A 27,332-nucleotide genomic window follows, 5' to 3' on the forward strand; every position below is an offset into this window, starting at 1 on the left:
CCCCCTCCCCCTCCCCCCCTGCGCTCACCCCCATTTCTTCTCAATCATTATCAATCGGCTGTGCAATTGGTCCTCCTGGTGCCTGACAGCGGTTGGGGGCGGGGAGACGTGGCTCTGGATGATTGGCGTTGGATGAGGCCAATCAAAAAGTGGCGTGGCCGGCGGAGCTGCTGTGAGCGGCAACGTCGGTGGATTCGTTCCTGCGCCTCAACCAGCCGGCCACACTTGCTAACAATGAAGTGTCACACAGAGAAATGTTTTGAATTTAAGTAGCATTTCTTTTCACAATCCGTGCACAGCAGGCCTCATCAGTATCAAGTGTCGGACTGAGGAAAAACTGTGGAAAAGCTGAACGGCAAGTTTTCTTTTCACTGTCGGAAATTGCACAGAAACATTCACTGGAAAGTACGTTTCAACACATTTGGAAAGACGGATACACATGATATATCTGTTAATTTTTTTTATATGGAAACATTCCACAAAAAGTGCCTCAACCAGGGATTCAGCGAAGCGGCAAATGCTCACTTTTGCAAGGTTTGGCTTGGCAAATGTTGAACATTTCTGCTTAGTTAATGATGAAGCATGAAGCTTATAGGAAGGGAAGGATTCGGCATGTTTCAAGCTTCATCAATAATAGAGACTAAAAGTCATCTCTTCCTCCGCTGCATCAATTTGGAACATTCCACACTAATAAATTGCTTGTTTGAGCACTAATGATACCATGAGGCCCAAATCAATTGTCCTGATGAAACCCGGTTGTACGGTTAGTTTCTAAAGGATTATTCTTGAAATGGCTGAAACGTTCATTTGATGTGATGCTTTTCACGTCTCTGGATTTGTTTCTGAAACATCTTTGTTGTAATGTATATTTGTTTCCTATTTGCAATTAACTCTTTGTGATATTTCAAAAATCTCCCATCCATCCATCCAGCCATCAGACATGCCGTTCACACAGCGACTCCCGTGAAAGTTTAGCAGCCTTTCTGTTTCCTATCAGAACCCCCCCCCCCCCCCCACCAACCCTTCTCCCATCCACCCTGTGCTTCTCCGTGGCTGTGAATACGGTGGTGGGTCGCTTGGCAGTGCTAATGGAAATGCCAGCTGTGTGGCTCCTCACTCCTCACCAAGTCCATTTACTAAAGTGACAGAGTGATTTACCAGGCCGCCGGCCTCTCCCATCCTCACTTAATTAGAAGACCCCTAGGCCCGTCTACCTTAGCTGCTCACATTTACCTTTCTCTCTCTCTCTCTCTCTCTCTCGCTCTCTCTCTCTACAGTCTCTTTGTTCCAATTCTTTGTTTTCTGCACTTTTTCAATCTCCGTCTCCTCCTTTGTCTCTGTCTCAGTGTTCCTCTTGTGCGCTCTCATTCTACTTTTTCACTCTCTCTATCTCTCAGGCTCCCTCTCTCTCCTTCACAAGGGACACAGCATTATGGACAAATGACCACACAAAGAGGGAGAAAGTGTATTGACTTATAGTTTGAGATTACCTTTCTTTGGAGGAGTTAATGGAGATGTCCATGTGATGACTGATGAAGACTCACATCTTTATTTTTCAATGTCTTTTTTTCTCACTCTAGCTTCTCTCTTGATTGTGTTTGTGTGGCCAATCCTTTGTTTTCTTCTTCTTTTTTGCACTTTTTATATTTCCCTTCCTTTTTGTCTCAAGCTTTGTTTCAAATTCTTTTGTCCTTTCTTAAGTTCAGTTTTTACATGGTATCGCTTGCACTCAATACTAACTTTTCATCATAATTGCAATTATGAAGAGCAAGGACGTCTGTTTGAGACTTTTTAGTGACCAATTTTTAGTTTTTTTTTTTACTTTTCCAAAGATGTCTTCTTTTATTTACTTCTTTTGTATTTTAGTGCAAAAGTGCTTACACACACCTCCACTCTCACAGACAGCAGTTCTACAGCTGCATGCAGTCATATGGAGTCCATCCTGTGTGTTATATTATTATTTTATGAAGGTTGTCTCAGAGCAGTAAGGGGAATTTCAGTCATCATCTTTATTGCCCTTGAACTCACAATATGGGCACACACAAAGGACGAATAAATAAGCTGTTTGAACTGCTTCTTGTTTTCACCGGCAGGACTGTATCAAAACAGTATTTCAGAAGAGGAAAAAAAAGAATACGGGTGAATAATTGAGCCCAGTGCAGGAGGAACAGGATAGAAAAGAAAAATTGAAGAGGCCAAAAAGGAGAACTCATTGGGAAGGAAGAAAAAGGAGGCAAGATAAAGATAGCGAGGGAGGCAGGAAGGGCCGTGGGAGCAAAGAATACAGCAGAGAGTGAGTTTGGAGGAAGAAACCAGAGATTACAGCTATCACAGTGGCACATAAAGACCTAGTTCACTAGAACCGGTCCGCAGAGTCGACCACAGTGGTCCGATGCGTCAATGCCATCTCTAACACGGTTGAATCGGACGGCCGATGTTTTCTTTTTAATGGCACCCAACGATGTGATTGCTGCGGTCTTCCTTCCGTTGTCCCGTCCTCCCTCTCTCTGCTTCTCACTGCCTGACTCCCACAGTCCTGTTTGCGTTGCTGCTTATCTCCAATCAGTCAACACATCAAGCTCCTAGTCAGCCATTGATCTCCTAAGCCCTTTACAATCCAGTCAATGCACACATACTAATCCAGCCTTTGATACAACCCCCCCCCCAAGAGCAGGTATCCCTGCACTGGAAGAACGAACACTTACACGGAGACCCCGTTGAGAGACAGCATTAGGCCTGAGGGATAGCCGGATTCCCCCCCCCCCCCCCCCCAGTTGCAGACTTGAGCCTTTTTGATGTATTTCAGTGCTCTGTTGGTAGATTATTAATACATTTTTTCATGCACATGGCGGTTCACACGCAGACCACTGGAAGATGGCCGACGATTGGCGGTTGTTACAAAATAAAGGCGTGGTTGATGCCGGTCTACAGAGGGGGGGGGGGGGGGGGGTGGGGGGGGGGGAGCGAAGATCTCCTCAGCGTCCTCCGGTTGCTTTCTGCTCAATTGAATTTTTAGTCTAAATCTGACCCCCATTCTCCCCATTTCTTCACCGCTCAACCTCGGGTAGTTACGATTACAGAGTACGGTCTGGATGAAAGGAGCGGAGCAATAAAAGAGCCACAAGTTTATGAGATTTCTCAAATGTGACCCCCCCCCCCCCCCCCCCCCCCCTCAAATATGTGCAGTTTTTGTCAACGTATCAATGGAAAGCTGTCTGTTTGTGTGCTCTTTCCTTAAATTGACACTCCACAGTATGCCACTGTGGGGTTAGAACCATATTAGGTGAAGTGTTGAGCACAAGAGGTTGGCTGACTGTTGTTCGGGAGGCTTCCTAATTTGTGATGCAGATTCTCATGTAGAGATCTAAAAATAACTGAAAAAGATTTCTTATTCTTGGCTCCCAGACAGTGCAACACATACAAGAGGCTCTCTTCTGGTGACCCCCCCCCCCTTCTGCTTCTCCTCTACAACGAAAACTGAAGGCGCACAACCGCTGATCTTTTTATATCTGTAGGTTTAACAACCAATGAAAAGCGGCGCTGAAAGCTTTACGGGTCCGTCGGGTTTTGGGGGTGACCGTCGCAAAGCCCGTTAGCGGGACGTTTAAAGGCAGGTGATGCCGCTGTGTAAAAACAGATTGGAGAGGAAAGGTGGAAAGTTTATAGCACAAAGGAGATGTCATGGCATTGCAATATGGTGGGGGGGGGCGGAGGGCTGACAACCCGGGGAAAGAGAGCGGGGACCAAGAACTGAGTTACGGCGGTTGGTGCTATTGTAAATAAGGAGATGGCAAGAGAGGGGAGATGGCGGCCTTGGTTAATAAGGTCATTTAAAGGAGTAATGTGGCGCGCTGTGGGGGAATTGGCTTTCATTAAAAGAGCCGTCGTGTGTGTGTGTGTGTGTGTGTGTGTGTGTGTGTGTGTGTGTGTGTGTGTGTGTGTGTGTGTGTGTGTGTGTGTGTGTGTGTGTGTGTGTGTGTGTGTGTGTGTGTGTGTGTGTGTGTGTGTGTGTGTGTGTGTGTGTGTGTGTGTGTGAGCAGTGTTCCCAACGCACACGCAGGCACATATTTTTGGGATCTGCAGGCGGTTATACAGGAACATTCCCGGCTCCAGTAAAACATTTTATATCCCTACTGGGAAAAACCACCATCACAGCCCCCTACCACATCAACATCTGTACGCCAACCCCCACTGAACGGAGCCCCCCAGTGGGTTCCCTGGTACGGGAACATCTGTGGACAATAGAGCATGTCTGTCATTACATCGGGGCAGTGATAAGGTTATGCTCGCTCACCAAAGGCCCGTAGTGTTGGTTTGATTTATGTGAGCCATTGTGCTTAATCATAGTCATAATGATTTATGGAGGAGACGGGGGGGAATTGGTTCACGCCTGTGATGATACGAGGAACGGGCCATTCTTGCTTCCACTTTCCATTTGCTCTTTTTTAAAAACTTTTTTTCAAATCATGAACTATTTGAGAGAAATTCCGCGATGATTTTTTTCTTCTTTTTTTTTTTTCTGCCAACGTGTCCAGTCACATGTAATAAGCTAAAGCTGAATTTGCCTCATCCACTTTTCCATTTTCTGCTCATTCGGTCACACTTATTTCCCCCCTGTCACCCTCCTACTGTCCCGCACCAATCCCTTGTCCCATCCCGCTTTCAGCTCCCCTTTCAGATGAAAACTACACTTCCACTTGTTTCTGACAGTGACACATAGCAGCCGTCTGCCACCATATCCCATCTACTCAGCACACTGTCCCTGCCAATTCGGCCCGTGTGGTCTTCCATTACACTTCTCTTTCCCTCTATTCATTCATACAGCTGCTCTTATAGTAGATGACCCCCCAGTTCCCCACACTTTGCTCTCCGTCATTGCTTGTTTTCATCATTTTCATCATTCTTTCTCTCTCTCTGGGCAGCGGGCCAGCCTGAAAGCTACTGTACTTGTGTCTGCAGAATGAATGAGATGCTCAGGGAAGGAGGAAGATTGTGTGGCAGAGAAAGAAGCAGTAGGAACAGAACATGGAGAGTAATGGAAATAACAAACGTATAGCGAAGGAGAACAGAGAGAGAAGACGGATTAGAGGCACACAATGTCAAGTGTGTTTGTCCGTCCGCCCCCTCTGCCCCCCCCCCCCGCATGAGCGTGATTGTTCCGTCAAAAAGCCCCAAAGCCAGTCTGATACAAGACGTTTCAGAGCATAAATGAGTTCCATCATGTCATATCTATTTCATATCTGTGTCGTACTTAAAGCTCTCGGTGGAATCCCGGCCCCGGTTTAATATTCCAGCTCTGCGTTCCTTTGTCTGGCTGATTTCCATCCTGCAGCTAACCAGCGTTATCGCTTACCTCAGGCCTCTGCTCTCTCTCTGCCGTGCTTTTTTCGGTCCTCTTATCCCATAGATCTCTCCATCTCTCCCCCTTCCCATCCCTACCTCATAAAAATGTCAGTCCCTGCCGGGCCGGCCGCTGCTTTAGTTCCCACGTACCACTTGTAAGGCGTTTTCATGGTTGAATCTGTGTGTGTCCACACTTTAATTGTGTTACCTATGGGTAGAGTTGTTAAAAGCTGTTACTTACTGATCAGCCCGGCTCTATCTGATGCATGATTTAACACTAGCTGCAATCTGATACGCACACACACACACCCCCACACACACACATCATGAAACAGGGATCAAGCCACTCGTCGACTTGGGGCCCTGTGGTGAAGAAAAGTTGACACTTTTCGCACATGTGCACACACACACAAAAGCGCAAAAACACTCTTTGTTGCACATGCGCATTCCACGCATATGCAAGCAATCTGTCTGTCACTCACTAAAAAACGTTGTCCTCTCATGTGGTTATCTCGAAATACACACGCACGCACTTTCTAAACCACTGGGGCCATGTTGTGAGCCAGCTGTGTAACACTTGATCCAGTTTCTTAGGCAACATCTGTGGGCACATAAGCTCAAACACCAAGCAGGGAGGTGATTGACACACACATGCACACCCACGCATGCACACACCTACGCACCGGGGTCCGTCCCTCTGCTCCTCGGCCTCCCTTTGGTTTGGAGGTCACCTGTCAATCACAGTACCTTTGTGGCAGCCACCTGTCGGGTGTCCCAGCATGCATTGCGTGGCCTCTCCTGTAAACGCTTCACTGGAGGCTGTCGCACACCGATGGGTCGGAATCACTCACCAGAACACACGCGTGCACAAAGACGCACGCACGCACACACATACTTCTCACAGACACGCTCTCTTTTAGGAACGCACACACAAACATACAACGTGACTGTTTGCTGAATTGAATCAGTCTGATAAATGCTCATTCTCCGTCCAGCCAAATATACACTGCTCATTTGACTGGTCTGATGACGATAATGAGGCTAATTAATTCTTCATCACCTACTCGCCCCCCCTCTCTCTTTCTGTCTCTAGGTGGTGAGAGTTCCAGTGGAAAGCTGCGAGCAGTACACCACTTGTGGGGATTGTTTGGGCTCCAGAGACCCCCACTGTGGATGGTGTGTCCTCCACAATGTGTAAGTACCTCACACACCCATGCGCACTATTAACAAAACGTGTTGGTCTTTTAGGTGTGTGTGTGTGTACACAATGCAGCTCAGTAGCCTCTTGTCACCACAGATACTTCAGTTATTGTTGTTCACAGTGAAATGCCAGCCTAAAATAGGGGAAGAGTTGTGGCATCCAGGGGTTATTTTACTCTCGACTGACAAAGTATTGAAGCCTGAACTGTTATCAGAGAGCCGATTCACTCCACTGGCACTGAACTTGTTATCCGTGCAGTTCCCACTTTTTCTTTAATCTATTCCAAGATTAATGAGTTTTGTTAATGCTGGGCGTAAAAGAGGGAACACAGTGGGGGGCCTTTTCTCTCTGAAAGTTTCAGTAGAAAATGGACACCTTGCATTCATTTGTTCTCTGGCCTCAGGGTTTTTTTTGTGGGCGTCTACAGCTACGAATACGTCTGTAGATAATTACGACTTGTAAAAACCTGCTGAATAAAAGAGACCAGGATATTCTGAACTACCGTTCACTAAAATTCAATTGTACTGATAGCTTCAAACTAGAACACTGAATGAGTGTCTTCAGGCTCCTTCCATGTCCTGAGCTGCATTACAATGGGATTGTTAATGTACTGTTAAATAAACTTCCACACTTTTTGGAGAACTTTGCGTTAGCCTAGAAGGTGTCCATGTCTATGTAAAACAAGTTTGCTATCCATGTAGTGGCACACGTGTGGGAGGTGTTGGGAACCACTGCACAGGCAGCCAGTTGCTGCGAAGACTTGGGCCTCTGTTGACCTCAGTTTCCACTTTTAAAACCGTGTAGGAATTTGAGTAGAGTGCCTCCACCCCTATTAATGAGGCCTAATTATGATTGAAAGAAGAAATCTTAATGCTACAACTTCAAAGCTCTTTGGCAGCAGTGCTGCATTTAGGAATTTAATGTAGTATTGTGTATGCGTTGTGAACACACAAAACACGACTTTTAAATATTTTTATGGCAACAGATTAAGGATTAGTCACTCCCCATTTTAGTGCTGGGCTTAATGTTGTTGTCCTTTTACTGTCCTTTTAAGATTACTCTAGATGATTAGATCTAACCAGAGGGATTGGAGATTTTCAGTTCTGTTTAGAAATTAAACCCAGTGACTCACAAGTCTAGTGAGTGATGCATAGCGAGCGCTGTGTCTGTATACAGTCTCTCCATTCCCCTCCCACCCGACCCCTCCTGTGACTTGAGGGTGTGTGTGTGTGTACAAAAGAGAGTGTGAGAACTGTACGGTGTTTGGCATGATGCCGCCTCTTAGTACGTTAATGTTAATCTTAAAAGAAATTAAAAAAAAAACACACCACTAATTCCTCAAGGCACACGCGCGCACACCCTTTGCATTACACACACAATTCTGATGGACCTGATCCAGTGCTATCCTGCTGTCTGGGCGCACCTTGACCTTGTGTGTGTGTGTGTGTTTATCGAATGCAGCCCGCTCATTGCACACCGGATTGTGTTGCTAAAATCTGGCTCTGGCCCTTGCAGGCAAATTGGTTATTAATAGGCAAATTATTTATAAGCCTCGTTTTCAGCCCCCTGGTACTTTTGGCCACATCTTATTAAGGGCCATGGTAGTTTCAATCAAGAGTGGAATTGAATCAGTAATACACACAAAACGCACGTGCGCACACACACACACGCAGGTGTTTTTTAGTCAAATGAGCACAGTCGCACACCAGAGGAGCAGTAGAGGGAAAAGGGGTCCATAATGAGAAAACGTGTCCATACCTTTTTGTGCATATCGTGCCTGTACAGTGTGCGTTTAGTGTGCGCGTGGCGGTGAGTCCCCCCGTGGGAGTGGTTGGCGACAGCTTTTTCTTGCTGAGCTCGAGTGAAGGCTAACTAAACGGGGGAGGCAGTTAGCGTTTTCTTTCCCCGGCCTTTCTTATTGCTGAGGCCTCGCAGAGCGCCTGCATCAGCACTTTCCTCTCACCGCCGGGACCAGTTGTTGTTAGCGCGAAGGTGAAGTGATAGCTAATGCATTATGAATTGCTAATAGTAAAACCGCCACAATACAGGCCTGTTTGCGTTTTTTCTTTTTTTTTTTAGCATGATCAGGTGGCTCGTAATAGGCAGTGGAAATTGCTGACCCCATTGATATGCGCGTGGTATTGTATCGTTTTTACGGTTCGGGGGAACTTTAATGATTGCCTGTACATCTCCCTAGAAGTTAGAATCGGGATGCAACGGTAAACGGAAAGGATGAGAGGGAGTGGATGTTCAAATAGCTTAGCGCTTCTTGCACAAATGTCGGGGCCAATAAGGTAATGATGTAAAGGCCTACGGTAATGGCTAGGGTAGCTATTAGCTATTTGTCTTCCGTTATTGCTCCCATTTCTGTATGATGGCTGTGCATGTTTGTCATCTTAATATGATTGCCAGATTAGCTTAACAGTGGCGCATATTCCCTCTCTCTCCTCCCTTATCCTCCTACTCGTCTGTTCCTCCCCTCCTTTTCCTCTCGCCTATCCCCTCTTCCTCTCCTTTCTCCTCCCTTTCTTGCTGCCGCACCCTAGTTGTTCGCGCAAGGACCGGTGTGAACGAGCAGGAGAGCCCCAGAGGTTTGCCTCTGACCAGAGGCAGTGTGTCGAGCTCACCGTTGAGCCGAGAAACATCTCCGTCACCATGTCTGAAGTCCAGGTATGTCTTCACCTGCCTCTAATCCCAACTGAGCACATCCCTTTGAACCCTAACACAACGTTGACAGTCTGCAAAGCGCTGGGACCAGTGCTGTGAAACATGCTGAAACTAATGTGGTGCTGCCATGACGAATTTCACCAGCTACTAAAGATAGAGACTGTCTTAAAACATCCATCGTCCACATGTGTTTGCCATACGTACGCCCACAAGTGAAGTCTGCTGATGAGATGTCATTTAAGTCACAACATTTAACATGGAGGATGTAATGAAATCTGCAGGTGTGTGTGTGTGTGCGTGAGCTCTCATTCTGTCAGCCGCTCCTCAGTGTAACCGCACAGGTTTGACTGATGACGGCTTGCCTCACTTTCCCTCTGCACATTAACACCGACACATTAACCTTGCTGTAATGGCTGCTGCGGCACACATGCACACGCCCAAGATGCACACACTCGGCCTCCTTTATTCCTGCCGCTGTCAGATACGCTCATACCCATGCTTCACTCCACCAACCCCCACCCACCCCCCCGTCCCCACACCCATTAACCCGCATGTCATATCTTATAACAATCCATGTACACCATGTCCTTCCATTGATCTTGTGCCGATTGTGCCCCCTCCTTCTTTCTCGCTAGCTGGTCCTGCAGGCTCGTAACGTGCCTGATCTGTTGGCGGGGGTCAACTGCTCCTTTGAGGACTACGTGGAGACGGAGGGACAGATCCAGGGTGGACACATCTTCTGCCTGTCTCCTTCCGTCCGGGACATCATCCCAATCACAAGGAACAAAGGTGGGGACAGGATGGGGCGGAGGGTGATGAAGTCATCGGGGTAGTGAGGTCACTGGGCGGCAGCAGTAGGGTGTGGTTAAGAATGGTTTCGGTGATATGTTTGAGGAGTTTTGTAATTGTCCATTTGACACGCTTTTACGGTTACGTCGTTTCTGTTCAACACCATTCGCCAGTGTGTGTCCTCCTCAGCGGCCTTTTTGTACGTTGGACTTGGGAAAGCTAGAACCGAATTTTAATGTTGCCAGATCATTTGTTTAGTGTGTCTATATTCAGAGTGGCTTGTCACCACTAATAACACTCACCCATTCCCTTTCAAAGCCCTAAACACAAGGCTACATTTATATACTGAAAATAGAACTGTTTCAAATTCCCATTATCATGCATTATGCACTGTTGTCAGTTCCATTTTAATTTATTTTCTATCTAAAGACACTGGTAATGCTCCGAGCTTTTTTTCAAAGCAGTGACTTCAGAGTGGTTTATTGTTATATTTAAACATATCTGCATCGTTTTTTTTTGTTTCTGCAGCGACTTTGCACCTGTTTTATGTCCAATTCTGTCAAACCACAAATGATAAGAACTCGTTTAGTATCCACATTCAAAGCACTGAAAACGTGGCAGTACATGCTAAGTTTCCTCAAAGCGGCATCTCGGTAGTTCTTCAGCTCAGCCCATTATGCCCCATTATGAGTTCTCATCAGCTCTGGCATCCAAACACTGATTGGTGCTGCTATTTTTAATGCCACCCCACTGTGGCTGTGACTTGAGCACTGTGTTGCTAAGCTACAGTGTTTCTTTGTGTGTGCGTGTGATCTGTTGAGGTCACACAAGTGGAATTGAGAAATTAAAAGTGTGACATCATGTTGACGACTTGTCATGCATATTCCTTGTGATTATATGTAGCTGTTAGGTATTTTTGAGCTGTTTGGTAATGCATTCATGTTCTGTTTTGTTTTCATGTAACTCTTTGATACAGGTGACAAGCGGGTGGTGAAGCTCTATTTGAAGTCCAAAGAGACGGGCAAGAAGTTTGCCAGCGTCGATTTTGTCTTCTACAACTGCAGCGTCCACCAGTCGTAAGTTACGCGGTTGAAAACTTTTGGGTGTAGTGGTCATTTGCTCTTTTTTTCTTATTGTTTTAGTCTTTTCTCATTTGTTTTAAAGAGTCTTGTTGTCCAGTTTCCCTATGGGCCGCTTCGTGTTACTGTCCATGAGAAATACACACACAGACAAGAGAGACAAATAAGGCTTGAGTTACCACTTAAGTCAGAAATCGAACATACCGTATATATGACAAACGATTGGAATGTGAGATGCTATTTCTGTTCTTATTATCCTAACCAACGACACACACTAATGATACCTCAATGATGGATTAATTATGCAATTCAGTAATTCCTCACAATTCCAGACTCTAAACACGTCAATGCCTCTACCCCACTTGATAAAACAAATCCTCCCAGTTTTTTTAATTCTCGGTTACTCAGTCTGGTACTTATTTACACAATAGAGTCAAAATTATCATATAGGAAGTTGGATCTTTTCCTTTTTTCCCCTCCAAAGGATCAGTCTCCTTCACACTCCAGACGCCCCTCAGCGTTCTGCCCAATCTCAGTTCACTGCCTATGCTAATCCACCTTCTGCTAAAAAGCTCCACCACCCATCAAACCACACCCCTAAGGTCAGTCCCTACCACAAGGCCGATGCACCCTGCCGGGGTAAAAGAATCCCTTCGCTCCTCCTCCCCGCCCCACATGATACCCTGCCTCCGCGGCTGATCCAGGGGAGGCCGAAGCGTCTGCTGGGGTATTAGCCTAGGGGCAGCAGATGGCTCAGAGGCCCCTGGGGTACCGCGGGGCTCCATCCTCGCTTCCCTCTGGATGTTAGATGAGCCTCCTTCGAGGATTGTCCCCACACACACACACACGCACACACACACACACACACGTGCATACACCGCAACATGCACTGCCACACCTCTCTCCGATCTGTCATTTACAGCTCATTGAAGCCCTGAATGTCTTTGACACTCAATCCGTTACTGTGACCTTTAACCCCCCCTACCTGCCCTTGTAGAAGAGAATCCCCCCACCACAACAATGATGATTAGCTCAGCTGGTTAAGGGTGTGGTGGTTTACAATGTCAACTCCCAGTCACTTCATGTCCCATAAGGACCGCGGGATGTTTGCTTTACCTCCGAGCGCCGTGTACTGGCGAGGGACATCTTGCATCAGACGCCAATCCTTAAACACAGTTTAAAAAAAAAAGTTTCCTTATGGATGCATTCAAATGCGATGTCGCATTAGAGATTCTAATATGGCCTCACAAACCAAGTGCAAGGCATGTACCAGAAGTGACGCAGATTAGAGAGTTGGCCATTGGAAGATATTAACCCAATGCGCTCTGATTACATCTGTTCCCTGGGCTGATCTAATGCAGCCTCCCAATGATGTAATGGACACGTTCTAATAAAGTTAAGGATGCGGCGCGTAGCATCTACGGCAGCGACCCTGGCGACAAGAGATGCTGGGATAAGAATCCCATTCGGAGCTGGCACTCCAGACTGCAGAGCCGCTGTTCCCTGCGGACGTCCGCGTGTGGCGTCTGATGAGATGAGACGGGTAATGTCGTTGGCGTAATGATTTCAGGCCGGCGCAGCCACATGCAAGGCCGTGTTTCCAGGACGCTTGGTCATTCTTTGCAGAGCCAAGTTCTCCTCTAATGGGCTTTAAATCAAAATACGCAGGGTATTACACAGAGATGGATGCAGAGGGACAGCCTTTACACATGCAGACACATTTCCCAGCAAAGGCCATATTCATCAGCTGTTCCTGCACATGTATTTTATCTTCCTACAGTACTGTGTATACTGCTCGAGTTTATGCAGCTTTTGGGAAGTCAAGGTATGAGCAGGGCATTGGAACTGCACCATCATGTTTCTGAATAGTCTGCTCTCAACATCTGCATATTGACACCCAACCCCATCCCAAAGAACACACACCCTTCCCGCTTATTTACCCAACTGATTAGGTTGTGGCCCTTGCCTCTTCAAAAATGCCATAAATTTACATAGTGGCATTAATCTAATTAGGATTCCTACTGTTTCAGTTTAAGGATTTCCGAGATTGAAATAGAAAATTACCTCGGGCAATGATTGCTCCTTAATTATATATTTCCATACTCTTCTCTCATCCCACATCCCCCCATTTATTAAAGATTGGGAAGATAGTCTGGCAATGAATTGGGGGTTTAAATGTCAGTATACAGCCACATGGAGCACCTTTTATTTCTATGGTTAATGTGCCTCGGGCCGTGACTGGGTCATTTGTTGTGTGATTTAGGATCGGATTCAAATCTGAGCGTAATTAGGACAGAAGGTGCAGAACAAGAGAGTGTGTTGTTTTCTTTGATTGAGAAGAATGTAAAAATCCGTTGATCCAGGACAAATGTAATGTTGTAAATAGTCCCTTCCACTCCTTTGCCATTTTGCCATGTCCAGGAGTGTCAAACACACCTCACCAGGAAAGCGGATTGTATTTAGCACTCCAAACTTACCGACAAGAGGAGAGAGAGGGAAATTATAGCCCATTGTGTCGGCCCTGGAAAAAAAAAAACACGATTAGCATCTGAATATGAGCGGATTAAATTAGCATGGAGAGCGTGGCCATACGGGAAGCGTGTCTGCCGCCGCCCCAAAGCTTCTGAGAGGATAAGGGTGATGGCGAGTGGCAGGAAGGAGGAATAAGGAGATACACGGGGTGCTGAAAAAAGACACCGCTGGACAAAAGGAAAGATTTTTCCAACGTACCCTAATGGCCCTGGGTGGGCTTTGCCTTAAAATAATGTGCGACCGGGCTAAAAGAGCGATCTTGAGATCCCGAGGCAGCTTCCTGACGGGGGGCCCCCCGCTTACTCCGAGGAACCAAAGAGTGAGCAGCAGGGGGTTGTCGGACAGACCCTACTGTTGGCCTTGGGTGGCACACGCAATGGTATTGTCATTGTAATCATAAAAGTCACAGAAAGTTGCCAGTGGTTACCTGCTGATATTTTGCTCATTATTTCAAAGTCAAAGGTACACTAACGAGGTTGATTTGACATGAATAAAACATAAAAGTCCCAAAGAAAAAAATGAAAAAAATGATTACTATCAGGGCTTAGCGACAGATGTGTTTTGGTGTGAACTAAATCAACAGCGTACTGTCCGCTGCTCGGTTCTGGGGACCCGCTGTGTTAAGTTGCCGCTGTACTGTATTTTGATGAGCATTGATTCATCGGTGGGCCCCCAACAAAACAATAAAAAGACCCTTTGACATTCAAGCTAGTGGCTGTCGCCAGGGTAACAAAGGCCTTCAAGCTAGACAATGAGTTTAGCTAACTTGCCACGTGTACATTTGCACAAAACATTAAGCCAGAACCACCATTGCTGCTGTTTGAGCCCAGCGCTGTGAGCTGAAACTAACCTAGCGGAGCCAAATCGCTTCGCCTCCATTAGTTGGCAACGTTGACAAATCCCCTATTTGCTCTTGTGTGGTATTAGGAGGCCTGCTATTTCCGTAGCCGCACATCCCTCATTGTAAATGGACAGCTTCTCTCAGCACAATGCTAAATTGGTCAATTAAAGCGGCGGTGGGATTGAATTAAGCCCCAGCCTCTGATCTCGCTCAAAAGGAGGGGTCCTGGCTGGAAACGATCACTTACAGTGCGCACCTGACAAACGAGCGGCCCTAATTGATCCAAATGAATCCACGTCAGGGTTTGATGGAATCGTGTATTTGCTCCATCTCAGAACTCAAGAGTTAAAGCCCTAATTTTTCATGCAGATGAGAGGAATGTTGGCATTTTACACCGGGTTAAAACACCCGCGGTTCATAAAGAGATGTGCACACTCTAAACGCAAACCTGCCTGTATATAAAACACCTCCACACACTCTTTTATTGTTATAAACCTGCTTACCTGCATTGTATTACATGTAGTATATATTGTCATCTGCGCCATCAAACAATTATAGCTAAACGAGCCACATCGAACACATTCTGAAACTGAACTACAGTAAGCTGTGTAATTAAATAAAAAGTAATTGTTACATTAGATAAAGCTGCACACATAAATTGGGTACAAAGAAGTTTAGCATCTCTCTAGGGCTGTACTATACAGTACCAATAACACAAAGCTGTGTTGATAAACTGCATCCTTCAACCTGTCTGGCTTTCCTTCACAGTTCCCCTTAGATGCGAATACATACACACACACACACACACACACACACACACACACACACACACACACACACACACACACACACACACAGAAAAACTCGCACACACTTTCTGACTTTCAACCTAATGTTTCCTCCCTCTCCCCTGAGACTTTCACGCAGAGCCCCGCGGGCTACAACCCCCCCCCCACCCCCCCCCATTCCTATTTTCTTGCCTCCCTCTCTCCCACGATACCTGGCGTCTAAACCGCTCTCAGGGAAATCCACCTGCTTTTGATCTCTCCCTCTCTCTCTCTCTCTCTTTGGCTTCTCTTCTTTCACCCATCTTTCTCTTTCAGCCCGTCTATCTGCACCTCGCCTCAGCTGAAGCAGGTGAATTTAAAATGGTGGAGCGCTCTTAGCCCCGTGGATGAAAGGGAGCTTTAGACAAAGAACAGGGGCGAGAGCTTTTAAAAAGGAGACGACAGCGAATGAAAGGGATGGATAGAGCAAGAGAGTCAGAGACGGAGGGACAGAAAGAAAGCGGCTCGGGGCTGAATGGATGGAGGGAGTGACACAGCAGAAGTATAAAAACAGAGAGAGAAGGGAGGAATATACGCAGAGAGGCCAATCGTGAGTAACGTCATTGAACACATAGAGAGAGAGATAGCGATGGACAGTTACCAGCGAGTTGAGATTGATCCAAGAAGGAAGTGAGCGGGAGAAAGACGTCAAGGCAGCTGATAGTGAGGATGGAAGACAGGGGACCAAGGGAAGGACAAAGAGGATGCCAGACAAGGTTGGACAAAGTCCAAATCTGACATTAAATGAAAAATAAACATGAGAACATGAAAGGAAGTCTGGGGGAAAAAAAACTAAGATGGATATGTTTTAAGTTTTTAATATCTTTATTGTAAATTAAGCAGAACCCGTTATTCCCAATAACAACAATAATCCTTATTTTAGTGCACAAAATCAGCTTGCATGGTTTCAACAAAAACACAATGACCTCTTTATCACTTCAACTCCTCCTGTGTATGCGTTTAACTGAAGTCGTGACCCTGCAGCCTCCCTCACCGTCGCCTCTCTCTGTTCCAGCTGCCTCTCCTGTGTGAACGGCTCCTTCCCGTGCCACTGGTGCAAGTACCGCCACATGTGCACCCAGAACGCCAACGACTGCTCCTTCCAGGAGGGACGCGTCAACGTCTCCGAGGTAAGATTCACGCCGCATATTGCTTTCTGATTGACACCAGTCCTTTATAGCACCGATGCAATGTCCTATTCCCCTCAAGTGTGGGACAATTTCACATTCTCACATATAGTGTGGCTGATCATACAGTAAAAGCTTGGTTCCCCCCCCCCCCCCCCCCCCCCCCCATCCGAGCACAAATATGAGCAACATAGGAACCATTCGCACAACATAACCAAATACACACAAACACACAGACCTTTACCCTCGCACCTTCTGTGGCCTTCGCCTCAGGGCTTCCTCACATCCCCCCCCCCCGCTGTGTGTGTGTGTCTGCTGTCTGTTTGTGTAGTAGTGGCTCTTGGCACCGTGACAACAATAATTCTGCTGTGGCCCATAAGGCCATAAGCAGGCCGGAATGAACGACTGTCTGTGGAAATACTGCCTTGTTCTTACATAGCCAAATGCTGCATTAGCATAAAAGCTAATATCAATCGTGCCGAGCGCCCGGCTGCAGCGGGCGCCACGCGAGGCATAACAAGTGTTTGTCAACTGCTGGAGTGTATACAAGGATATTAGTGATGGACACACCGCACTGCTTTCATTGTGCTTTTCTTTTTCTTTCGCTCTCTTCTACTTGCCAAACACACTCTTGCATATTTTAAGAGGCGCGAAAAAAGTGCTTTGAAAAACATATCTTCTCAATGGATGCAAATCCACCACACTCCCAAGTGGCTGACAGGCATGCCTGTTCTTTATCTGATTGATGCCGCGCACACACATGAAAGTACAAATACACACAAGCCGACGCACAATCCAACCCCTATCTGCTTGTGTTTATGGTGTGAATCTCCCCGCTATCTCTGTGCAGAATAACGCACCCCCCCCCCCCCCCCCCCAACACCCACCTGCTGGCCGGCTTGGATCACCGGCCTTTATTAATTGGTCAACCTTTATCCAATTACTGTCCCCTTTATCTCGTCCCTCAACCGGAGCTGTGTAGAATCCCAAACACGGGCGCGCTAAACCTCCGCCTCCGTTCCAATCCAAAACAACACACGGGCCCGGCCTTCACGCCTCACAGAGCTAATGTTAGCGGATTAGTGAGCCCATCTGCAAGACACGGGGAGAGCGCTGGCTAGCGCGCTCCTCGCTGAGAGAGGTCAGAATGGCAACGCATGGATGAACAGGAAAGGCCTGCAGTGAGGAACAAAGAATGGCGGTAAAAAGGACAACGTGCAAAGCAAACTCGTTGTCCGGGGCGGTGTCAGAGGGTGTAACATCTGATGACACCTGATCTATTACATTTAGGCATTAGATGTCAAATATTTTGTGCTGCGTTCGTCTACTCCGGTTCAATGTGTTGAGGTATGTGGATGAAAAAAGAGAAGGGAAGGAGACAAATGGACAGAGGGATTGAGGGAGGGAGACAGCAGGAAGAAAGTCTGGATCGACAGACCGTCTGACAGCGGCATGTGGACAGAGACCTCTGCTGTCGCCTCCACTGCCCAAAGAAACCTCCGACCACATGCTCCACTAGAGAATCCATCATCTGCACACACACACAGTCATTCATCAACCTTATCCTAGCTGTCATATCCATTAGATGCCCCAACAAGTACAGTTCTTCCTGTAGGCTAGACTTATCCTTCTCCTATCCCCCCCCCCCCCCCACCCTGTCCCCCACCCTGTCCCTCACCACCTTGGTGCTCGTTCACCCCATTTTTTTTCCTCACTTTCTTCTCTTTCTTCTGTTGACTGTGTGTGGGGATTATATATAGTTAAAGAATGAAGTAAGAGGACAGAATTGTTCCTCTCTTCCTTACCTTGTATAATACCTTATTGTTTGGCTTCTTTGTCTGCCGGTGGAGAGGCAATAGGTTTGCGTGTGCGTGCGTGCACGTGCACGAACACATGCTTGCAACCTTAATTTAGGCCTCAAACGATCCTTTTTTCATGTGTTGTAGCCCAACTGTGAATACAAATGGTGGTGTTTAACATAAGAGGGAAATGGGTTCTCCTGATAGCAGACATTTCACGCAGACCTTTGCTGCTTCCTGCTGCAGAAGAATGCAGTGGGATTAAATAAGACTCTTCGTCAGACTGTGATCAAAGGCCAGATTGAGGTTTTCACACAGGGTTTAGAGATGGCTGCTCCCCACATCTGACTCTGTGTGGTCTGAGTGGCGTTGTATGGAGCCGACAGCGAAGCAAAGACAACAGCTGGTCACATGTCCAAGTCCTCAAGTATAAGGATCAAGACCAAGGTTAACTGCAGGACTTTGAATGTGCTTTTATACAGCGTACTATCTCGTTGAAAGCTTCAGTTTCTTTAATACCCTTAAATGCTAGTTTTTAAAATGAGTTGTATGTTAATAAACATCCATAAGCATTAGTGTCCTCATTCTGGATACAACAAACATCCCCTCCCCATCCTTATTGTTTCCCCCCCTCTTCAAGGGTTCAGCTCACATCACCTACACTGTAGGTCCTACAGTATCTGAATTTTTGTAACCATGGCAACCCAGATGGGTCGGCGTGTTACCAACAAGGACGCCCCCGCCTCCCACTGCTTTCTTTTATGTTCCCCTCTCACACAACCAGCCATCTGTAATTTGTTCAAATTCCATTGTATGGACAAAGTTATTGTCTTTGTGTGATTGTCATGCAAAGAAATAGAGAAATAGTAAGTTAAAGTAAACCTAATCCAATAAAACAAGCCAACCAAGGAGTAAAAGTGTTGTTTTTGTGAACGGATTGTGTAAGATGTAGACAGAGAGCTAAAGAAATGGATCAACATACTTAGTGGGGGAGTTTATAAATATAATGAGTGACATTTACAAATCAAATATGCATGAATCAACAAACACATTCTCAAATTAAGAAGCGACCGGGTGGAAAATTACGCTCAAGAAGTGATAGTTACTTATCATAAAAACAAAAAAAGAAAGGAGAGCGGGAAAGGCTAGAGCAAAGGAAGTCTCCTTGCTTCCTTCATTCAGGTATTAGATTATCCCTCTCTTCCTTTTCCCTCATTTCCTCATTAAGGAACTTGATTGACGTTTGTTCCTCCTGCTTTCCTTCTCTCTCCTTCCACACCCCTGAGGAGAAAGTGCCATTCTGAGCCAAAGCCTCGGCGAGTGCCTGCCAGGGTTCGGGGTGGTTGGGCTCAGCTATGTTAAGACATGCTTACGTGTTTGTTTTGCTGCAAAGCAAGGCTCAGTCTCACTTGAGCAATCAAGGCGGCGGTTAACTTGATTGAGATTTGTGGGCACAGGGCTTTTCTTTCCCTTCCCTAAACTCTCTGGCTGTCGCATTTCGCCGTCCCCCAATTTCATGTCTTTTTTTTTTTTTTTTTTTCATTTGTCGTTTGGGGTTTTAAATGAACACACAGCAGACAGGTTTTCTTCTTCTTCTTTAAACAATGCAGCTATTGTTTATTTAAGCTTTAGGGCTAGACTGAGGAAAGTCTAAGATGAGATGAATGGTCATTCAGAATGTAAAAAAAAAAAAATCGTCCGGATGTGGTTACGTGGTTTGCTTTTATGTCCAAACTCTCATGATGTGCTGTAGATATTATCAACATGATTCTGTTCTCCATTTCTTCTTTTCTGTGTGCCAAGGAATGCGTGGCGCCCGTTTCTTCTTCTTCCTCCTTATATAAACGCCACTCGTCCTCCTACTGTCCTTCTCTCCTCTGGCGTCTCCCTCCTCCTGCTTCACCTGTGGTTGCGTGCGTGAAAACTTTGAAAGCAATATTGATTTATGTTGGGAAAATGTGCTTATCCTTTTACTTGCCAAGTTAGGGATACATGGTTTTAATTAGCGAGCTTCAGAGACGCTTGTAGGCAGATCTTTTTGGCCTTTGAACGGATCCAAGGCCGGCTGTCTCCCCACATTTCAAGTCCCTTGCTAAGCTATCTGGATGTTTGATGTTTGCTCTTATTTACCCTACAGATATGAGATTGATATCAACCCTCCTTTGGCAAGAAAGCAAGTAAACGTTGAACTATTCGAGTGAATACGCTCAAGAACTCATACAAACTTTAGGCACATCGTATAAATAATCATCAGTTAGTCAAGGCATCGCTGCGGTTCTGCTGATATTCACACTCAAGCCCTGCTGTCGGCTGCCAATTACACAAATGTAATGTTAGTGTATGACACGCCGTCCCTAGACGCAGCATTAATAAGAGAGCTCCGACACAAGCTGCACTCTGAGCAAAGCATAACAATATGCATGAATATATTTTCTCTCTTACCCCTAACCAAGCCGATACACTTATAGCACACGGCCTACCCACACGTTCCGGGTAGTCCCTGCACACACACACACACACACACACACATGCTCGCTCTGTCTCCCTCCACGGCTGAAAGGGTTATTTGTGATGGAGGTGTGAAGGCCCCAGACCGTGACATTCTGGCTCACTGTGTTTACCCGGGCTGGTACTCCGCCACTGTGCAAAAAAAAAAAAATCACACACACACACACTCCTGAAAAGTGTGTGTGTGCCAAGGCCAAGGCTGCTCGAGGGCCCTTGCTGTGTGCACGTTATACGTGTGTGTTTGTCTATGCGGCTTTATAATGTGTGTGTGTGTGTGTGTCACTGGGTCTTATCAGGCCGAAGCACAAGCAGCAGCACGGAGCTGCAGGGGGCATGTGGGTGAGGGGGAGAGCGGAGAGGACAAGTGGTTGAATAATATCCCCCCCTTCCTTATTTCTCCTTCCCTGTCTCCCTCCTGGTGTCTTCATCAGAGAGAGATGTCTGTCTTCTCACCTCATCACCGTCCTTTTTTCCTTTTTTTTTTTTACCCCCTTTCACTTCCCAACGCTGTGCCTTCACCCAAATCATGTTTCAGCAGGTCTGTAGCCTTCTGCCTACTGTTGTCCATCTGTCCTTCCTTCTAGCCTCATCTGTCTCAATTCATCTCCTATTTCCATACAAAACTGACTATTTATTAGTTTGCTTCATTGCGTCCCTCCACCTAGCTGTGTTCGGTGCATGATGTAACAGGCCTCATATTAAGGGTACATGTATATGTGCCGAACCCATACTTGATGAAACCTGATGTTGGGAAGAGGGAAACAATAAATGAGAAACTGTAGAATACCGAATTTCCCCCATGCAGTGCTTTCCCTTTATTTCACAAGCACAAAACAAAGACAGACTGGCTCGCTGTAATTGAGACCAGATGTAAACCGAAAGATGGAGGAAAAAATAAAGTATACAAGGGAAGGGAGGCAAAGCGAGCCCTGGCAGCAACAAGCGGCAGATTACATCTAGAGTGACGCCATTTCCTTTCCAAATGTGCTCCATGGTTGAAGGGAAGGGAGGGAGGGACAGATTGAGGAAGTGTAGGCGACAGGCTGAAGTAACCACATGCCTCCGTTGCCAGTTGGATCTTTGTCGGGCCTCGGTGGTCCAGCGTTTAACCCGTGGTGTGTTTTAGCGGTGCACCTCCTTCAGCTGCTCCTAGCGATCCTCCCTGTGTTTGTGAACGTTCTCAGGAAACGTTTAAGTTTAAGAATAGGACACGCCGCACATTATTTAGGACCGAACAATGGGATGAAGTGAGGAAATGTAAGCGCTTTTTCAGCTGTGCTTGACGTCATTCAGCCCCTCAGCGAAGTTGTTCTCCTCCTTGGGTGCGTGTGCGAATCATGGCGTATACTCCCGTCATGATTCCACTGTTTGTACCAGTGAAAGAAATAAACTGGCGGAGAGATTTGGATTTGGTCTCCTGTGTGCACAGATGCGTTCGTAGGCTCACGCACAATCACGGCCTGTCGCTTATCCATGCGGATGTTTCATCTCTCCTTCTCTCTCTGGCTATTTTTAGCCTTACCGTTCCGCAGCTTATCTCCGTCCAGCTCTTCCTTAGGTTTTTTTTCCAGAAGGGTTCTTTTAAATTCCCTCACCTAGTGCTGAAGCGTCCTCATCGTGCATCAATCCCCTACTAACAGAAGGCAAAGACGGTGGCTGGGAGACACTGTGGAGAGGCCGGCCTGTCATGCTCTTAAGAAGTATGCTTAGAAGTAGACAACTACACAAGGACGGCAGAGTCGCATTCATGGAAGAGGGTGGAGTTTAAACATGTTTATGTGGTTTTGAAGGACACGGCGTCTTGACTAATTGGTTAAAAAGCGTTAATCCTGATGCGACATTGAGGAAATGTGAAGCCGTCGAGCTGCGCGCTGCAACTTTGCTGCCAGGTTGCTCTCTCCTCGATGTAATCCTCTGGCCCCCCGGCAATGCCGTCTGATTTATTTTGCATCATCCTGACCACAGCAACGTGCCCGTTGTAGCTTAATGAAGAGCCAACGGGAAGTAAAGACCAGGCCCACCCACGGGGGATGTGCTGAAACGATGGGAGGGTTTTGCAGGTTTGCAGCCCGAGTGTCTCTTAGCGTCTGTGTGTGCAAGTGTGTCCTCGTGTCGCTCACAGGTTGTGGCTGTGGTTAAATTATTCAGGCTGTGTGAAATCTTCATTTCCGCAGCCCTCACAGTCAGCACCCGCCAATGGTGAGCCCAGACGAAAATTGCGTTTTGACCGTCAAACCCCGGTGTGCGTCAGCGAGGGGAAGCGATAAATGCAGAGTCACAGGGAGGAAGTGATCATGGCGGCAGCTGGAGACGGATGAATCAAAGTGAGCGGAAGAAAAACCAGCTCAAAAGTGCAGGCCGGAGCCGATACGCAGAGGGAGGGTGATCGGGGAAACGGCGATGAATGGCGAGGCGCAGAGAAAGAAAGAAACAAAGAGGGAGAAAGGGAGGGAGAGAGGGGAGGAAATGTAAACTGTAGCGCGCTGCGACGTCCAAACTCACAAGAGCAGCTAAACTGCCTCCGTCGCTTTGGGCTTTCGCCAAGCTGTTTTAGGAAAGAGGCCTGCAGTGATGTTTCATGTCCCGCCTCCCTTTTACCGACACAACTTGGAATCCCAAGACGGTCAGTGACACGCAGGCTTCGGGGGACTGGGAGGTGGGTTTGCCTTCCCCACCACACCACCCCGCTCATGACAGAACTCTGAAGCTCGCTCATCCATTTGCTCATTTCCTCAGCATTAAACTGAGTGAAAAGATCCTAAATGTGCCAGTGCCGCAAATTGTATGATTTCATACTAAAGTCTGGCAGGAGTAATAGTTTCGTACACTGATATTGCATCATACAAGTTGTTCTTTGAGGGCCTCAGGTACCAACGCTTTTGCGCCCACTTCAGGCGTATTTCTTTTCGCAATGTGTACGTATAAGCACGGCGAGGAATGTGTGTACAAACAAGCCGCCCTGAGGTGAAAGCGCAGACGGCCTGTCGCCAAAAGTGAAAAAGGAAAAAGTCATAGATCACATTTCAGCAGCTGTACTGTGACTTTGGCTGAAGTGTGACGTCTCAGCACAGTGCGCAGTAGTTTGTGGCTCATGTCTCTGCCCTTCTGTTTGTGGCCTCCTTCATCAGCTTTTCGTTCCTCTTCCTCTGAAGGAAGCCTGCGGCATAACTTCTCCAGCCTTGACGTTGAAATTCAAATGCACAGTGAATCGCGCAGGCAAAGGAGCCGAGAGTTTGTTGTCAAGCAACGTTATGTGCAAGCGTCGCTAATTTTGCTTCGGTGTATTTTAGTGCCAAATCGAGGGGAAGAAACGTTTGCAGAAGACAGGAGAGCCGATCGAATCACGGTTTGTCTTTGAAAAGCTGAGGAGTACAAGGCTCAATTGCCGCTGACACATCTGGGTTAGAATGATAACCGGGTACCCGCAGTCTCCCCAGATTCTCCACCACTATGTCGCAATCCCAGATTCTTGCTTGTTTTATTGTTTTATTGAAAACGATGGTGTACATGTGTAGGGGATGAAGGGCGGAGGTTTGGCAGCGTTCTTGTAAATCAAGGATAAGGGATTAGCAGATGAGATCAACATGTATGTGTGTGTGTGAGTGTGTGTGTGTGTGTGTGTGTGTACGTACGGGGAACATATATGGGGGTCGAGCTCCGGCTCCGTGAGACTTTGATAATCCACGCGCAATAACATGACGCGCATTCCCCTCCATCTCGCTTTAATTCAAACACCTTTCTTTGCTCCCCATTTCCTCTGCGCTCCCTCACTTTTCCCATTTACTCTTCATCTTTCTCTGTCTTCCCCCCCCCCCCCCCCCCTGGCCCCGCCCCAAGCGATAAGACGTGGGCGGACAATCTCACAGTCCCTTTAAATCTTCAAAGTCCCCTTTCTTCCTTCTCTTCCATTGCTCTGGCACTGTTCTACATGTTCTGCCTTATTAAGTTGTTTCTCTCTCTCTCTCTCTGTGTCTCTCTCTCTCTCTCTCTCTCTGGTCACTGAAAATCTTTCTGGTTTTTGTCTGCTAATGAGCTTGTCTCAACTCTGGTGTGCATGCACGCACACTGTGTCGAACACACACGCACACCAACATGCTTCCCTCTATCACACCGTGCAGCCAATTTAGATATTTGCCTTTGATGATAACTGCACACTTGTATCCTGCATCTTTTTTTCTTTTTATATATAATGATGTCAACAATATTTTTTGGAGATTTTAATTGATACCTTACATAGAAAACACCTACATACAGTCTTGCTCTTGTCATCCCTGTAGTCAGTATTAGTCCCAAAGAGGTGCGCACACACACACACACACATACACACCAAACCACATGTTTGTCGGTCGGCCGCTACACAGAAGAGAAAGGAATACATGTTGAAATTGTGATGTATGACATGAGATCACATGGCCTTTATTAATCACGGAATGATTTGGAAGCAGACTTCCAAAAATGATGTGGGTGGAATAATGTGGAATAATAATGTCCTTATCATGTGCTTAATCATGATGTATGCTATTTTTGTCAAAAAGTGATTCTTAGAGAATCCACCAGCCGTATGTTTCACCTTGTCACATTATTCCACCACACTGACACATCTCAGTGCACACTAAAGCTAGTTTTTCTATATATTTACACTTATTCATAAGGAAAATCTCCTTTAGTGATTTGTTTGTTTGTGTCAGTGTGTTTTATTTTCTCTGGGGCCCCGGAAAGCAGAAACAATTCAGATGCTAAAACTGTTTTCATTGTCATTCCCACTGGCGTTTCCCACAGTAACGCCCTGCATGTTACTCTGGAGGAAAGGATCCACCCACTTCCATATATTGTAATTTAATATTAATGTATAGTCGATTGTAAAAAAAAAAGATGGCACTCTTTAGTTCAAGGTTACAGACGGCTCTCTGGTTTCCTACTCAAGATCTCTGTAATAAAGCCTGGGGGGGGGGGGATGGGGATGGAGGAGGGGGGGGGGGGGGGGGGGCATGTCGACAGGCGGTGGGGGAGCATTCACATACCCCCCCTTAGTCAAGATCTAGTGACACACGCATCCTGTCTCTTATTTGTACCGGTGTGCCCCTCGCTCCTCTGTGGACACCCATGCCATCTCATCTCTCCCATGGGCTCGCCATATCGCTTTACTTCATTATTTAGCGTGTTATTTTTTTCCTCCTCCCTGATCTATAGTCCCCACATCGCAGAGGCGGCTGATTAATTATGCATGGATGGACTTGGAGTGTGGGGGGGGGGGGGGCCTTAAGAAACCGACCAGACACTCGCATCATTACATATGCGCAGTGTTTTTGGAGCTTTATTAATTTATATCTTGTCAGGCTACGCCACAGCCTTCAGAAGTCTTTTGGCGTTTTAATACATTTATTTATTTATATAGAATCCTGCTCTTGCTGTCGTCTTTATCCTCGACCCAAACCCATCTAAGTTATATCTTGATTCTAATCTCCCTCACCTTCTTCATATCCACACACACACACACACACACACACACACACTGGCTAACCGACTGTCTCATTATCAGCTCCTGGCAAATGTTAAAAGGTGTTTTGTTCGCTTGTGAGTGGAGATTAGCTCATCCGTCCGCTGAACACTTGTTTCATACGTTTTATTTTGGGTGCGGAGCGGCGTGGTGCGCTACACTTCAGAGTGCATTGGAAATGATCGGAGGCACATTTTAGAAAAGGGTTGAACCAGAATGACAGCTGCTCTGCTTTGAGAAAGCTCCTGGCGACATGAAATCAAAACTGGCAACTGGGTATCTGCGCTATGATGTCAAAATATATAGGGCAGGCATAGGAACAATGGCTTGGGCTTGTTCTTTTTTTTTTTCTCTAGAAGAAAGAAGTCCTCTTTGTTTCTTCTAGGACGTTTTCAGTTAGGTAAAATACACAGTGCATCTTAATAGTCACATGATTACACACGCCTGTGCTGTTAAGGGAAACGGGGGCGCCAGCTTCAGGCGCAAAGCTAACAGCCGTCTGTTGGGGAAAACAAACATGGAGAGGTAAGGAAAGCCCTCTGGGTGCTTTGCTTTGAACCCACAGTTGAAGACTTGGACGTTTGCCAGCATTAACACGCGCCGTTGTCTCCGTATCCGGCACGAACCCACACTTTTACAGCCCAATGCAATCGGTCTGAGAGCTATTGGGAGACGCTTGTTTGTGTCCTCAGAAAGAAATTGTTTTAAATTGCTACAGTGTCTGCGTCTGCAGTGTTAAAAATGATTATGAAGATGTCAGAATGCAAAGACAGAGCAGATGTTGCTGCGCCTTGTTGTGGTGTGTAGAAACCATCTGTGGCGTGCTTTCCTTCACGCATCATTTCCACTTCACGCACACATGTAACTTCACTATAAAAGGCTCTCACCGGTTAAAGAAGACAGAGTGAACCTTATAACGAAGCAAGCTGCTGCTGTGCTCAAAGTCAGGTCCTGCTCGGGGCTGTTTTTGTGTGTAGAAACTCGGCTCCTTTAAAACCATCACTGAGCCAATGATGGCATGCCACAGATATAGTATGCAGATGTAAAAACCAAAAAAACACACATACACTCCTTCCACCTCCTCCACTGTTGGTCCTCCTGAAATTTCAAATATTTCCAGGG

The 27,332-nt window shown here is 46.6% G+C and overlaps 1 protein-coding gene across 4 annotated transcripts in view; it reads left to right on the plus strand.

The window, feature by feature from the left end:
- The window catches only part of LOC119194145 (plexin-A1), a 160,060-nt gene that overhangs the window by 75,582 nt on the left and 57,146 nt on the right, over positions 1-27,332 (plus strand). For all 4 annotated transcript variants that reach the window (XM_037448262.2, XM_037448264.2, XM_037448265.2 and 1 more), the window contains exons 5-9: positions 6,437-6,537; positions 9,091-9,214; positions 9,847-10,000; positions 10,977-11,076; positions 16,295-16,409. In XM_037448262.2, the coding sequence (XP_037304159.2) occupies positions 6,437-6,537; positions 9,091-9,214; positions 9,847-10,000; positions 10,977-11,076; positions 16,295-16,409 (594 nt within the window). The remainder of the gene's footprint in view (positions 1-6,436; positions 6,538-9,090; positions 9,215-9,846; positions 10,001-10,976; positions 11,077-16,294; positions 16,410-27,332) is intronic.

This window comes from Pungitius pungitius, chromosome 8, assembly GCF_949316345.1.
Source record: "Pungitius pungitius chromosome 8, fPunPun2.1, whole genome shotgun sequence".
NCBI lineage: Eukaryota > Metazoa > Chordata > Actinopteri > Perciformes > Gasterosteidae > Pungitius > Pungitius pungitius.